Source organism: Equus caballus, chromosome 10 (genome assembly GCF_041296265.1).
Source record: "Equus caballus isolate H_3958 breed thoroughbred chromosome 10, TB-T2T, whole genome shotgun sequence".
NCBI lineage: Eukaryota > Metazoa > Chordata > Mammalia > Perissodactyla > Equidae > Equus > Equus caballus.
In genome coordinates, this window is record NC_091693.1 from 44,353,604 (window position 1) to 44,369,148 (window position 15,545).

Consider the following 15,545-nt stretch of genomic DNA (forward strand, 5'->3'; position numbering starts at 1 on the left):
AAGTCTCTTTCTTAAAGGTACATCTCGACAAGAATATAAAAAGGTTACATCTTGGTTCTCCTGCATTTGGAAACTAGCTCTGTAGAGGGTTCAAGCATATTATCCTAAATTTGCCTTCAGGATAAATTTCTCTCTGTATACCCTTTAATTACTACTGAATTGCAGTTTGACTTAGGGGACTAAAGGTGGTATGGTCTGTCAGTTCATGGTAGTGAGTGATGTGAAAGTAGCCCCAGGACTGTCATTAATGCCATTGTTACAGTGAAGAAAAGGAAGATGGTTTCCTCTATCCTGTAATTTAGATTGGAGGTTAAATAACTGCTAAGAAATAAACTAAATGATGGCTTTTCTTTTTTTTTTTTTTTGTTGGCCATAAAGAACTGGCTGATCTCTCGTTTGCTCCTAGTCTTGTTTTAACTTGAATCTATTTTCCTTTCTCAGGATTTTATTTTTAAGTAAGCAAACAAGCCTTGTGAGCATACACAAGAAAATAAGCTGGATTGTGTGTCTGCTTTGTCCACTAGGAAACTAGTGATATTAAAATACTAGGTAAACAGTGAAAGTTTCTTGGCAGCATCTGATCTTAGAAGGCAAACTCTTAGAAAGCAAAATTGTTAACGAATATGACAGATTGTAATTCTTTTTCCTAAGTCCCACTTGATGATTTTCTTCCTGTTTTTATCCAGGTCATTGTTTGTCTTCATGATCTCTACCCAGTGTGTGTTCATATCTTTGATTCTGCCCAGGTTCACACATCTTCACTTCTCTCATAACGTTCCCTAGGTAGACTGATGTCTCCAACTCCGTATAGTTTAGTTGGCTGCTCAGACTAGCCGCTTAGTACACAAATTATTTTACTTGCATTTATATTTACCTGACAGTTTTCACATACATTCTCCTTTGACTTCACTGCTGCAAGATAGATTATATTTCCCCATTGTATAAGTGAGGAACCGTTCTGTAGCTTGCCCAAGGATGCCACACAGTAAGACAATGGCAGAGGCAGGACACTAGCCAGTTATTTTGACTCCAGGCGCAGCTCTCCTCCCCATATTGTTTAGCTCAGCACAGAAGCAGACAGTGGTGTCTCTGAGGGATCCTTTCTCTTCTCTGTGCTGACAGTAATGATTCACTTTGCACCTTGCTCCCATCTTGTGGCACATTTAAGCCATAGGCTAAGAAGGAATTAACTGATTACTAACTGTGGAATGTATGAGACCCTTTGTCCCTTCCTAGCCTTCTTCTGTAGTCATTTTGTGACCTAGTCCTTGGTTACATTAGTGGGAGTCCAGAAATCTGGGAGCTTTTTGAGATATGCAAAGCACCACATGAACTTGTAATATTTGACTCTCCCTATCCAAAACTAATTCTGCTAAGCTTACTTGTGCATTCTAGTTGGGAAATGTTACTACGGTGTTAGACCCCTCCATGTACACTTAACTGGCACCAAAAGGCCTCAGAAGCAAGGAATGAAGTCCGGAATGGAGACTTCACGTCGTCATTTGTATTCATTTCTTAGGAGTTAAGTTTCCTCATGTAATACATGATCTGTTAATAACAATTCCCTTTTTGTTTTCTGCAGAAAAACCCAGAGGAAGACAACTCAGGGAGAACGTTGGGTTGGGAGCCGGGGCACTTGCTGCTCACCATCTGCACCGTGCGCAGCATCGAGCAGCTCCTGCCGTTCTTCAACGTACTCAGCCAAGTCTTCAACAGCAAAGTCACCAGCCGATGTGTAGGACACTCAGGGAGCCCCATCCTCTACTCAAACACCTTCCCTAATAAGGACATGAAACTGGAAAACAACAAACCATCTTCCAGCAAAGCCAGGCAAAAAATAGAAGAGATGGTAGAAAAAGATTTTCTGGAAGGGGTGATAAAAACTTGAGCACCACAAGCGGTTCCATTTAGTTTAAATGTAAATGTAATTATTTAAAACATTGCTCTGAGTTGTATAGTTTTTCTTTTTTTGTATGTAACAACACATTTCAGGTTGTATTTAATTTAAATATTTGTAAATAAGAGCAAATGTCTGAATGTGGCCTGAATCAAGTTTAAATATTGTTGGCTCATATTGATTATGGTGCCTAAGAGAGATCGATATATACATATATAGTCCATTGTTTTATTGTCCTGAGTTGTCTTAAACCTGCAAAATACACACTGCACATTTTTTTGTATTGGTTTCAGGCTTTGTTTAATTTGGATTGGTTGGGTTTTTTTTCTTTCTGTTATTAACCACATTCTAGTATCAGAATGGCGTCACGTGTCTGTCAGAGGCTTGGTGTGATGTATTACAGTTTTCTCCCACACACCTTCCCTAAGAGGAGTAACGAGCAATTGAGCCTGGGCCATGCATCCTCTAAGTGTAGGAGGAGCATCTCAACCTGAGGACAGGGGAGATGTACGGCCTCCGTGTTCACACCTCTCAGTTCCTAGTGATGTCAATCCAAGAGGTAAGTCACTTCAGAATCGTTCTGAAGACTCTGCTGTGGAAAAATTGGTTGTATAAGGTCTTCTCCCCCCTCCCCATTTGTGTCAACAATGGTGAATACTGCAAAATGACAGCTTGGTTAGGCAACAGTGAGAGAAAAGACATCCAAAGGAGTTGGTAATAAATAAGATTTAATTTTCCAGCAGCCCTCATGGATTTTTCTCTATGTATATTATAAAGTTAATGATTGAATCATATACTTAAGCCCCAAAATTTTACATTAGTGAGACTGAAATCAGAGGTAAGTTTCATTTTTAAAAAACTGAATTTAACAAATATAAGGCTTACCTATTTTTAAAGAATTATTCTGGTAGTGTTTGAGAAAAACAATCAAATCTAGAAACAATCCAGTACAGTGCATCATAAACATGATTATAAATGTGTTTAAACTTGTCACAATAACGGCAGTATTCTTGTTTTGTATAAAAATTTTTAAATCCAGTTTTTCAAGAATATAACAGTCATCTTCAGAACCCTGGATGGGGTCTTTCTCCAACTCCTCCAGCCAGCTGAAACACTGCCAAGCTCACTTCATGGGCAAGGCTGTCTGCACTTTCCTGCGAGGTACAGTAAAGATGAGATGAGAAAGACACAGCATCTGCCAGGTTACCTGCAACTCTGAGGGAAGAGGAGGGAGCTTCCTGATTTTGTTTCACTAACATATTCACATGAAAACTTTCCCTTTTTTTCATCTTTCAGTAACAAATTCCAAGAACCTTAAATAAATGGAAAATAAGTCAAATTCTTCCAAATCAGGTAAGTTCTTAGTTAATAAAATCAGATTATAAAATTAGTTATCATTCCAAAACTCTGAATAAATTCAATAGTCCTTAAAGGCCAGAAGAAGACCACAATTAGCCTAAGAGTAAGTAACTCTCAAGGCCCCTGTTTTCCTCGCCTCATCCACAGGGATATTTATTCACTGTATTCTCAAATGGCCCAAGCTTCTGCCAAAAAGCGGTCAGCTACCACATAAATTAATTGTAGATTTCTCCTTCTGAGCCCCTTTCAACCCACTCTACTTTGCCTCAGCTGTGCAGACACTTTTATCAAGGGTATGAGATGATGGAGAAGAGTGCGTGGAGAAGGAAAATTATAAAAATCCAGACCACAAAGTCTTGACCTATCAGGAAAACAGTAGAGGCACAGAGCAAGGCTATCATTTAAAGGAGGGAAATATTTTGAAAAAAATCAAGAGTCCAGATTCAAAGATGAATTTCAAAAAGCATGGATGTTGGTACCAGCTGATTTAGAAATGGAACTCAAATCTAGTTGTTCTCATAAAACAACAGGATTAAGTTTTTAAAGGAGAAAAAAAGGATAATCCACTTTAGGCTGCATAAGCTTAACATATGTCACAGTAAGTATCTATTAGTTATTCATGCCACAGTTAGAAATATGACCCTTTCAAGAAGTCTAGAATGAATCAAGAACATTTGGGGAAATAAACTAAACGGGTCTAATTTTGTTCAACTATATAACTACTACTGATGAAAATAACTTTGTAGTCTTAATGTGAACCTAAAAGGCTCCATAAGCAAATCTCAAAGACATTAAATCCTTAATTATCAGATTCCAACACTATTAAAATAGTTTTCCTTTCTCTCCTCCTCCCCCTCCCGCTACCTCTGTTGTCAGCCTCTCGCTGCCCACTTTCTCACCAGCACTGTCCCAGCTTACTTGCGAGTCTGCTTCCGCATAGACTCGGACAACATCTTCAGTACCAGAGGGTCTAACAAAAGCCCGCGAAAGCTTGTACTTCTTCACCAGGTCATTGATTGCCTCCTGTAGTCCTGGGGGTGTCACTGCTTGTCTTTCAGCATCAGTGGTGCTAATAACTTGCCTGTCTGCAACCTATGCACAAGCATTTCGTACCTGTTACTATTATTCAGGCATTTAACCTGTTCAACATAATTCCTGCCATAAGATTACAGCCGTCTCATTGAATATTAACAGACTTACATTTCAGCTTACTGGACCACAAAGTACAGTCATACATCACTTAATGACAGGGATACAGTCTGAGATGCGTCATTAGGCCATTTCGTCATTGTGCGAACATCATAGAACACAAACCTAGATTGGTATAGCCTACCACACACCTAGGCTACGTGGTACTAATCTCATGGGACCACCATCGTATAAGCGGTCCGTCAGTGACCCGAAACGTCATTTTGTGGTGCACAACTGTACAAGACGGAGATAGCAAGGTACCAGATTAAGCATAAAGTGAAACTGAACTACAATTCTATCATTTTTATTTCTGTCAAAATCAAGGTTATTAAGTTCATTTGTATAGCTTCTGTTTCTTCAGTCTATAAAGAATTACCTTTATCAAACAGAGGTAACATTTTCCTTCTGTCTTATAGTTACCACTAAAATAATGGCCAGTAAATATTGTAGGACTTAGTCAGTGAGCAAATAACCTTAGGTATTTAAAAAAAGAGGATAGGGGCTGGCCCTGTGGCCTAATGGTGGTTTGGCATGCTCCACTTCGGCAGTGAAGGTTCGGATCCCAGGCGTGGACCTACACCACTCGTCAGCTATGCTGTGGCAGCAACCCACATATAAAGTGAAGGAAGACTGGCACAGATGTTACCTCAGGGCTAATCTTCCTCAGCAGAAAAAAGAGGAGAACTGGCACAGATGTTCACTCAGAGCTAACCTTCCTCACCAAAAGAAGTAAAAAAAGGATAAGTGGCAACCTGTTTATGTAAGACTCTCCTAAATATGCCAAAAGCTGATCTGAACAATCAGCAGCCATTTCTGTGAACTCTGGCTTTAATATCTCTAGTTGTCTTCACAAATTCTGTTGATGAATGTGTAAACTGGTATTGTATAGAAATAAATTAGCATTTATTTGAATTGCCTTTAAAAAATTCTCCCTTTGAGCCTAAAGATTCTATTTCTCAGCACCTAACCTCAGGAAATACTCTTGTGAACCAAGAATAATGCAAAGGAAATATTTTAACTTAAAATGATAGGCTATGTGGGATTTGCTTCAAAATAATATGGGAGAAGGTGTAGGGCAATAGTTGAAATCTGTTGAAGCTGTGTACATAGGGGTTCATTATTTTGTTCTCTCTACATCTATATCTATTTTGAATTTTCCATAATAAAATCTTTTTTTAAAAAAGTGATACATATCATTATTTATAATAAAGTTGGAAACCAAATACTTCTCAAATAATAGAACGGTTAAGAGCTGTTCCATACTTTCTAAAGATGAGAGACAATACAGTTAGATGATGTAAGGCATTATATTCTGTGCAGTATGTATGTACAGAATGAAAGATGACACACTTGGGAAATATTTCTATATAGAGATTTGAGATAATGGGTTTTAGCTAGTTATTTATCAGAAAAGAAGTAATTTTAAAATCTCGCTCACACCTTAACTTTGAGCTGTCTGTTTGGAAGATCCGTGTAGAGAGCATCCCACTCTTGTACAGTCAGGCCCTTCAGAGCCAAGATTGCCTCAATCACCAGCATGTCAGAAATAGCATCACCAGCGGCCTACGAGATAGATAGGGACACACAATGGAAGAAACCACTGTAATACAAGCGAAGCTTGCATATGAATGCTCTCTTAGAAAACCAATCACAGTATCCTGTGCTTCCTCCTACCTGCAAGCAGCATTATTCACTGGAGTGTGCGGATAAATATGAACAATACTGAGGGAAAGATAAAGATGTCTGTGGAAGACAACAATGAAAGGTATACAAAAAAATATTAAAACTAGCTCTTGAGAAACTTGCCTTTCATCTTCCTCATCTATAAAATTAGACTGTACTGAATTACTCTTAAGGTTTCAGCATTAACATTCTATGACTCAAATCTTTCTTTATAACTAGGTCCCTTTTGAGATTATACCATCCCGATGGAAGGCATCATGTGTAGTGGAGAAATAGGAGTTTTGGTGTAAGACACAGCTGAAGTTGCAGTCCTACTCTGCCACTTAGTAGCTCTAAGCCCTCTGTTTCTTCATTTATAATAACCCCTCTCCCTGTGTTACTGCAAGGATTACACGATGGGGTAAGTGCCCAATATGTGGAAGACGCTCAAACGTGAATTCCACCGCTTTTCCCTGTCCCAGACTTTGCTTGCTCTGCCACTGCCATACTCTGCACTGCCACTGACCCACATATGTACGCTCAGTAACTGAACCTGTTGCCTCTAGGTGGAAACTCCTCATTACACTTGAAATTTCTCATCATAAAATGGGGGAGGAGGGAAGCACGTGAGTGTTCGTCAGTGCTTTGCCATGTGAGTCTTAACTGCATAAACCACTGTTGCAAGGAAGCCGCCGGGACTTCTCCACGCTAACTTTATACAGCGCACGAGCCTCTGTGCACCTTCTGAATACAGCAAAAGGAACCAGTTCTGACCTGGTTAAACAAGTCAATAACATTTGCAAGCATCTGAGCAGCTTTCCTTTTCTTATCTTCTAATTCTTTCGCTAGTTGTTTTATCTTCATTTCAGCAGCTTTACTAAACAGGACCTGCAATGACAGCATACAAAATCACAAACACTATCCATGCCCCAGTCTAAGGACTATTATCCTAGTTAAACCACTTGAAATTCTCAATGCATCTGGAGAAACTGAGGGAAAAATAATGGCTGACCCAGAATGTATGAAATTAACATAAGATCAAATCAGAACCCAAAAAATACTACCGGGGGGAAAAATCCTTTATAGACTATAAAACTGCTTATCAAAATTTAAAGAGCTGACTACAAAATACCACCTTGGCAAAGGTAATGTACATGATGAGCTCAGTTTGTCTGCCTCTCAGCCAGCTACATCAGGTCTGTGCAAGCACATTCCTTAAGCCTGTCAGTATCCGTTTTACTCTGAAGAACATAGTTCATTGCAACTAGTACAGTTTTCTTGTCCTAAAATTTTTAAGGATATAAGTAAGCTATCCAAAAGTAGAAGGAGGGTTCATCATATTTATCATATGGCAAAGAGTGCCATGGATATTTACTACAGTATATGTCAGGTTCCTCCAGATGCCTGTAATTCTGAAATGCCTTGCCCATGATTTTAGTTCCCGAGAGGCCCAATACTGAGGACTAGCGGCACACTATGCTCAGTCAATGGAGGAAATACAGGTTTGTTGGGAAACTGCGGGGTGCAGGCTGGTCGCCGGTCTGACCAGAACACAGCCATCCCCGTTCACTTTCCCTGCCCCAGCAGAGCTGACCAGCTGCAAGAGACCTGACGGCCTGCGAAGCCTAAAATATTTCCTATCTGCCCTTTAAAATCATTTACCAACCCCTGCATTAATTAGATTACTGAAGTTATATTTTAATTGTATCTCCTAAGAAATTTTTATTTTTCTTCTTAGATTCATGGCCTCTAGAAGCCAACTTTAAATTAATAAGGAAAATGATCTGACCTAGATAACATTTTCTGTTGGCAACTTTAAATCCATTTCTGAAATGGGGTGAGGTATAAAAACTTTTTAAAATCCTGAACCTTATAAATATACTAAAAGCCACTTAATATGCTTTAAAATGGTGAATTTTATGGTATGTGAATTATCTCAAAAAAAATTTAAACATTCGATCTGCAAAGAGAGCCATTAATTTTATATGCGTATTGCTAGTTACTTTAAACTCATTTCCAATTGTTTATAATTTAATTCTCAAGCTTTCCAACACTTTTCAATTCACCACAGCTACTGAACTTTCCTTTTACCACCTAAGGCCAGTTGAAGGAAAATATTTTAAATGATGTACAAACAATCTGCTTACTGGAAGAAAATTAACAACTGCGTATTTTTTTAAGAAACTGTCATAAGAACAAATTAGTATTATCACTTCACATTCAAAGATCATTACACTCTAAGAGAGCCACCGTTTCACAACACATAAGAATATATTCAGTTACCCAAATAATCTTATTCTACCACCATCCCAATCATTTCAAAGTAGAATATTACCTATTACTACCCAGATAGAGGATTCTCATTAAAAAAAGTGCCAGCTAAAGCCAGTTTTAATTGTTTAAGAGAACTTACTGTGCCGTGCCCATTTGCTTCAAAATAAACCCCAACGTCGAACTCTTGAGCCTTATGGTGCAAATGTTTTACACCCGTTTTAGTACAATAGACAGGTACCTATAACACACATTTAAAGAAACACAAGAGCAGTTATTCAATCGGCAAATATCGTGTACTTACTATCCCAGGGATACAACAGGGAACAAAATCTGGAGCTCAGTCTAGTGAGGAAGACAAGCAATTAAAATACAAAGAGGTAAATGTTACTATGAGGCAGCGAAGATGAGGGCCCTCTTATAAGATAAAGATTACAAGTTGGGGAGTGAAGTGATCTAATTGTTTCAGAAAGTTCAGTTTAGCTACGGTGTGGAGAATGGCTTAGAGTAGGTGTCTGCAAGATTTGACTATAAAGAGCCAGATAATATTTTAGGCTTTGCAAGCATATGGTCCCTGTCACAACTGCTCTATCAGCCACTGATGCAAAAGCGGCTAGAAAACAAAGGAGTGTGGCTGTATTGCAGTAAAACTATTTATAAACAGGTGGCAGGCTGGGTTTGGCCCACAGGCCACTGTTTGCTAACCCCTGGCTTAGAAGGTTAAAAGACAGGATCAGGCAGGAGGTGTCTAGGACTAACCCCGTAAGAACCGGCGGGTGGGCTAGCAGCAGTGGGTAGCGGAAGTCTCGGACGGATCTGAGAGAGAAGGATGGTTAAGAAAGACTGACAGCAGCAGTGCAGACGAGAGGTCAGGATCAGGTAAGATGGGCAGCTGATGGCACTGAGGAGACCTTGGGGTGGCTAGGGCTACAGATAGGTAATCCGTAAGAGAGTGGGTCGAGAAGCAAGTTTCCGATGTATTCAGTTCCTTAAACAGGGTATCTTACCTATAAGAAATTTTTAAGACAGAAAATAAGAAAATACTAAAACAATAACCCAAGTACTGAGAATCCCTGTGAGAGGCAGCCAAGTGGGCCCCACACAGAGTCCCTTGAGTGAGTTTTCTGTGACCAGATAGTTGTCACTGCCACAGACTAGCAGCCTCCAGATGTGTTTTATTTTGCCTACCCACTATTTCTTTTAAATTCTGAAGCAGGTGCCAAGACTTAAAAAGCAGGAAATCCACATGAAAATTCAGATTTTCCGCTTCTCTTGAAGAATCTCACTACAGGTGACAGCAGCTGGCCCATGTGGTCCAGGCACACTCTTCCTAGTCCTGTCCACCGGCTGCACTCACTGCACCCATCCAGAACCGCCGCAAGCTGACTGCCATTCCTGCTTTACAAAGAATGGGAAGGCAACAAGAGTAAAATGCAGGAATTTGAAAAGGGATACACAAAAGTTGGAAAATATTACACTAGCTAGTAAGAAAGAGTGAAGACAAACAGCCCAATCTGGGCCATGACCCCTCTGCCTCAGAGCAGGTAACTCAGAGATGGTCGTCTGGTGGATGTTAGGGAAATAATCAGAAACAAGATCTGTCAACTCAGAAAATTTCTCCACAGAAGAAAAGTAAGGAAACAGTTTTATCACTGAATAAGTGATGAAGATTTTAGGCTGGTTAATTTTAAAAACTGCAGATGAGAAGGAGACTCTGAGGAGTGGAATTTGCTTGCCTTTTGATGAGAGACATTTGCATTTGTGAAGGAAGTCTCCATCTGTGGGGGGTGTCCCCTCTCTGCATCAGGAGGAAGGCGGGATGGCCTTATCTCTGGAAACTCTTAATGGGGAAGGCAAGGACTTAAGTTGTTTACTGTCTGGCAACCTCATGTAACTGACCCCCCCCCCAACATCCTCCTTTGTCTTTAGCTGAAGATAACATTTAAGCAGTGGCTTCTGCCATTTACTTAATCCGGTTTGATTCTTATCTGAAAGTTATAGGACAACCCAATAACCAGACCCTACCCACACTGATACCATTTTAACAACTTTTTTACATATTCTTTCCTTTGTCTTGTAAAGAGATAACTCACATACCTGTGCCTTAAATTTAGCCCTTCTCTCAACTCCTGTTCGCAGCAGCAGCTCTTTACTGCCCATGGGTCCTGTCCCCATGCTATTCCACACTATTTTCTAAATAAAAGAGCACTACTGCCAGACCTTGAGAGTCCAAGAAATCTTTCTTTCAACTCCTCGGCTCACCGACCCCGCATCAATAAGCACTAAGCCAGGCTGTGGTGCACATCACAGGCAATCCGCTAAGAGACAGAAATCTCACCCTTTATACAGCTGCAGATGACTAGGGACCAAGATTGTCTCCTTGACCAAACTTCAGGCTCCTCTGAGCCTGAACAGGTCCTGTCCTTGGGCATGTCTCCAAGAGCCCAATTTTAGCTAGAATCTTGCTAAATCAGCTTAACCAGAATGCCCTACCCTCCATATCTGATGGAAGTCCTCAGTCTCCTGTACCATCCCAGGAAATATCTGATCACCCAGGCCTGCCTTCAGCAAAAGTCTGTTAGGTCGGTTAAGCCAGAATCCTCCCTGACCCCTGATGATTCCTCTTAATCATTTTCCACCCACTGCCCCCCACCCCCACACCTTGCTCCCTGGCCTCAAAATCCCCACTTTTCCTTGTTTTATCAGGAGTTGAGCCCAGTGTCTCTCTCCCACTGCAAAACCCCATGACAATAGTCCATATACCTATTCAATAGGCCTACTTCTCAAGAAGACTTCACAGTACCATTTGTCACACAGTTTGTCCCAAATTGCCGTGATAACTGGGGTGGCCATCAGTGTTAGCTAACTGCCCTTACCCAAAGGACTAATAAAACTCCTAGCTCTGTGACAAGCAGCTAGGTGTCCGGCTCCAAGCTGTAACTAAGTGAAACTCTCAGGAGACTGGGAGACAGGGGTGCTATGTTCCCTGATGTTTACATTTGAAAGAGGTGACTCCAGGCCCTGAGCAGTCAGACTGGCTTAGTAGGCCTTTAAAAAGATTTACATTCATTACAAAGGGGCAGAGAACGAATTTACAAGTCTCATAAAATAAATGCTCTAAGACAAGGAAGGGGGAAAGTGTCTCCCTTTTTGCATCAAGGACAATTTTTTTTTTTAATTTGTTTCTTATTTTTGATTTCTTTTTACCCTTAAATAGACAAGAGCTCACCTTCATGCACTACAACCTATTCACTTTGATGAGGGCATTATTTTCCTCACAGAAATCTCTTACAATAGAATATGATTATTAAGAAGCTACCAGAAAATGGAAATGGTTCGATACCTTCATAACTTCTTCAAGATACCGTGTTGAACTTCCATTTGCATATGCAGTTTGTACAACACCAATATTCAAACTTTCTCCAATCTAGACAAAAACAATGATAATTATCTTGCTATCAAAATTAAAGACCCTGAAAAAGCAAACCTATACTGAGAGTTCTAAAGGATGACAAAATCATCAGCCAGTTCAGCTGTGCCTTAGTTTACCCAATAAACGACTCACTGAAAATTTATGCGTATGCCAGAAAAAAAGCTAAAATACTTCTGAGCATTATATAAAGCAAAAAGGAATCTTTCTGCAAAGGAGTCTGTGGTTTCTTGATCTTCACCTCTTTAGTTTTTTAATAAAAGAATTTACTGAATTCTTAAGTATACCTCTTCCAGATTATAATGATTACTTCCCATTACATCCTATATTTGAGGCTAGCCCGAGATTTCCAAAGGAGCAGAACAGAACAACTCTCTCCCACGTACTGAGCTTACCACGATCACAGGACATCAGTCTCTCAGAGGATGAGCCTTTCTGTTTAAACTTGAGGCTCTGGGCAGTGACAGGGGAACTCATTAAAGTATGAGTTATGAAGAAATCAAAACTTCATAAAGCCTCAAATCATAAAACTTTCCCACTCTCAGGAAGAAAAGAGTACCTTCAGGTTCCAAAACTGGGGCCCCAATGTTGAAAGGATTGGAATTATCACTTTTTTCCCTATTTTCTGGCCACAAATGTAAGGAACTTCCCATAAATTGTGCCTTTGAGACATTCAAATGACTGTTTGATACAGAATCATTTCACTGGTAAGTCTTGTTTTAAAGGGCGTCAATCTGCCCACCATACCTCCACCAGGAGCTCTTTAAGGAAACTGCTAATGAGTGTTGCTATCTTGTCTCCATCTATGAGATGAAAGTGGCCATCGGTGTCACTGTAGTAGTAAACAATTCTGTCTGCATCTCCATCAAAGGAACAGCATCTTTCGCTGGACTTCATTTCCATTCCTACCACACAGAATAATTTAAAGTGCACCTCAGTCTAAGAAATGGGAATAAAACTCAATATAAAAAGTTTCAGGTTTTTCTCTTACACTAGTTACAAGGGAAAAATTTTGCACTGAAGTATGATCACAAGTGGCCTTATGTGTTACATGTAAGCACGTCCACTGTGATTTTTCAAGAGGTGTTTAAAATTACCCTTCCAAGTAAAAACCAATGTCTTCATCTTTAAATAGTACACAAGTTTATTGTAGTTTTTCCAGGATAAATTCTTTCAGAGCTAACTGAAAAAGGAGCATTCAAAATCCATCTATGCTGGAGGGATATAAAATAATGTTCCATTGTATAAAAGTTTGGCAAGACAGTTTCCCACACAGTACAGGTATTTTGGAACGCAATTTACCTTGTACCACGGTGTCCTGTACATAAAAAAATAATCAGCAATAGATGAGCTGTGTGCTTTGATATAATTGATAGAAGTAATGTTTATCTGTTCACATCATCAATAACAAGAAACACTGGTAATTAAAAGCAAAGAATTACAGCCTGTGACATAAATGGCTTGTGTAATTTACATAAAGTTATCGGAACCTCAGCCATTGTCACATCAAATTTATTGGAAAATGTGTCTGTTCCTTAGCCCTGACAGCAGCAGACTGACAAATCAATATGAGGCAACTAAGAAGTGACAGGCATTTGAGTGGCATATGAATAGGAGGTTGACTGTGGGCCCAGGCAGGCTTTAGGAAAGCGAGGCCTATGGTTTTGTGCCTGCTGCAGCCCCCGTGCCTAGCAGGAGAGGAAGAGCCCACGATTTAGTGAAGGGACAGATGAGGGACACAGAACTCACCTGTCAGCAAAGTAAGGGGCAAAACAAGGAATTCAATGAAAAGTAGCTCAAACTGGTTGATTAAACTGAAAATTTAAATGCTTACTACAGTGAGACAGAATAACATGAACGAGAGGAAACTGGAGGAGGTGTGGTGTTCTGAAGGACACATGTCCTGTCTGAAGGGGGTCGGAGCTACTCCACCGCAGCCGATTAACACCATGTGAGAATGGACATTTTCTGATTTCAGTAAAGAGAAGCCAGAGATTCCAATATTTAAGTGAAATCACGTAATTTTTAAATGGTGGCAACTAATGCAATTAAACATACAGACACACAGACAGCAGACAAAACAAAACACACCTGCAAGACAGGTTTGGCCACGGGCTATTTAGGATCGACAGTGCAGCTAAATACAGAACATCTCTGACTACAATTACAACATAACAAAGGGTCTTCCCTCCTGACCTGCCCACTGTGGAAACTCTGACTTTCCAGACAATTATCATTAAGCAGAGTGGCAATCCATCTCCAGTGTGTCTAAATCAGGCAAGGTGGAAATAATGCTACTTACTATTGCTGTCCCTGAGACAGTGGTTCTCAAAGTGTCATCCCCAGACCAGCACCAGCAACTAAGCTTGGGCACTTGATAGAAATGCAAATTCCTGTCCGAGTCCAGACCTACAGATCAGACCTGTGCGCTAACCACCCCTCCAGGCGATTCTGATGCACGCTCCAGTCTGAGAACCAGTGCCCTAGAACACCAATTCCTAATTTTGATCTCCCCACCCGATCTCCTGGACACTGTGAGGAGCTGTGTGACTTACAGACAAAGAGAGGAGACCATATTTTGAGTGGCACTGACGAGTGGGAAGATGTCCAGATGTCTAAAAGTGGCAGAGCCAGTACTAGCCACAGGACTCCTAACTCACCAGGCCACCTGTTTGTACATGAGATTGGTTTCAAAGAGCTCTAAAAACACATTTTTTACATACCCTGTGGAGGTCTCTGATGACTTTTCACAAAGTCGGCCCCGCATAAATGATTGAGTTTCCCTTTCGTCCCGTCATTAAACAGCTGCACGGACAGTCCCTGGGAGAAGTAGGGCTCCATTTCTCTCAGCTTCAGGGCCCCCACGCCATTTGCACAGTCAACCTTAAGGGATCGATATTCATTTCCACCGCAGAAAGCCTTAAAAGGAAAAGACATGGAAGAAAGATTTCAAGTTATAAAAGGAAAACTGAAGCATAAAGCATATATATGCATATGTAAACATCTTCCTTTACTTCAGTTAACTCATCTATTTTAACTCAAGAAACTAAAGGGTACACACATTCAGATGAAAACTGTAAAACCAAAGTAAAATTTTAAAACACCTTTTTTTGGATACTGTTTGATACCTGGAAGACAAGCCTTCTCAACAGCAGACGCCTCAAGTGAGACGCGAACAGCACCTACACTAACTCTCCGAGCAAACTCCCTGAGCCAGCGCTTATGATAACCACAAGACCACGACGCGTCCTCTCCCCCAGCGATGTCAGAAGGCAACACTGCCTTGCCGAGTGAATGCCAACACACAGTTAGCACCACACAAGGGCCAGACCTCCTGGAGCCCTACAAAGAAAAAGGAGATCTGCCACACTTTGCGAAAAAGGAGGAGGAGGAGTGACAAACTATCTGATTACAATAAATTGTTCAACTGATGTTATTTCACTCATTTGCTTCAACTCTAACCATTCAAGAGACGTTCACCTGTTTGGTGAGTTCCACAAAGGCCGTGGAGAGTTTCTGGTAGTAACCGTCTACGGTGGCCTCTCCATACCGGCCACTGCTGTTTCGACAGTACACCATGTAGTGCAGCTGGGGCGTGGTTAACAAGCCGTAATCTGGCAGAGAAATACAAAAAGCAATTTACGTTTCTTAATAAAGAAAAAAAGTTTAAATGGATTTATACAGTATGGATTTCAGAGTGACAAATCCTCTTTAAGAAAAGACATCTCAGAAAAC

General features: G+C 40.5%; 2 protein-coding genes across 35 annotated transcripts in view; one reads left to right on the forward strand and one right to left on the reverse strand.

The window, feature by feature from the left end:
* DOP1A (DOP1 leucine zipper like protein A) overlaps positions 1–2,180 on the forward strand; it is a 91,518-nt gene extending 89,338 nt beyond the window's left edge. For all 29 annotated transcript variants that reach the window (XM_070225201.1, XM_023650718.2, XM_070225186.1 and 26 more), the window contains one exon: positions 1,583–2,180. In XM_070225201.1, the coding sequence (XP_070081302.1) occupies positions 1,583–1,888 (306 nt within the window). In that variant the 3' untranslated portion in view covers positions 1,889–2,180. The remainder of the gene's footprint in view (positions 1–1,582) is intronic.
* Positions 2,181–2,608: 428 nt separating this feature from the next.
* PGM3 (phosphoglucomutase 3) overlaps positions 2,609–15,545 on the reverse strand; it is a 36,395-nt gene continuing 23,458 nt past the window's right edge. For 5 of the 6 annotated variants that reach the window (XM_070225221.1, XM_014733981.3, XM_070225220.1 and 2 more), the window contains 9 exons: positions 15,291–15,424; positions 14,534–14,729; positions 12,558–12,715; positions 11,724–11,807; positions 8,523–8,621; positions 6,884–6,997; positions 5,888–6,010; positions 4,175–4,348; positions 2,609–3,051 (listed from right to left, as the gene is read on the reverse strand). In XM_070225221.1, coding sequence (XP_070081322.1) covers positions 2,962–3,051; positions 4,175–4,348; positions 5,888–6,010; positions 6,884–6,997; positions 8,523–8,621; positions 11,724–11,807; positions 12,558–12,715; positions 14,534–14,729; positions 15,291–15,424 — 1,172 coding nt within the window. In that variant the 3' untranslated portion in view covers positions 2,609–2,961. Of the gene's footprint in view, positions 3,113–4,174; positions 4,349–5,887; positions 6,011–6,883; positions 6,998–8,522; positions 8,622–11,723; positions 11,808–12,557; positions 12,716–14,533; positions 14,730–15,290; positions 15,425–15,545 lie in introns of all 6 variants that reach the window. The other variant, XM_014733989.3, reaches the window with a different exon arrangement.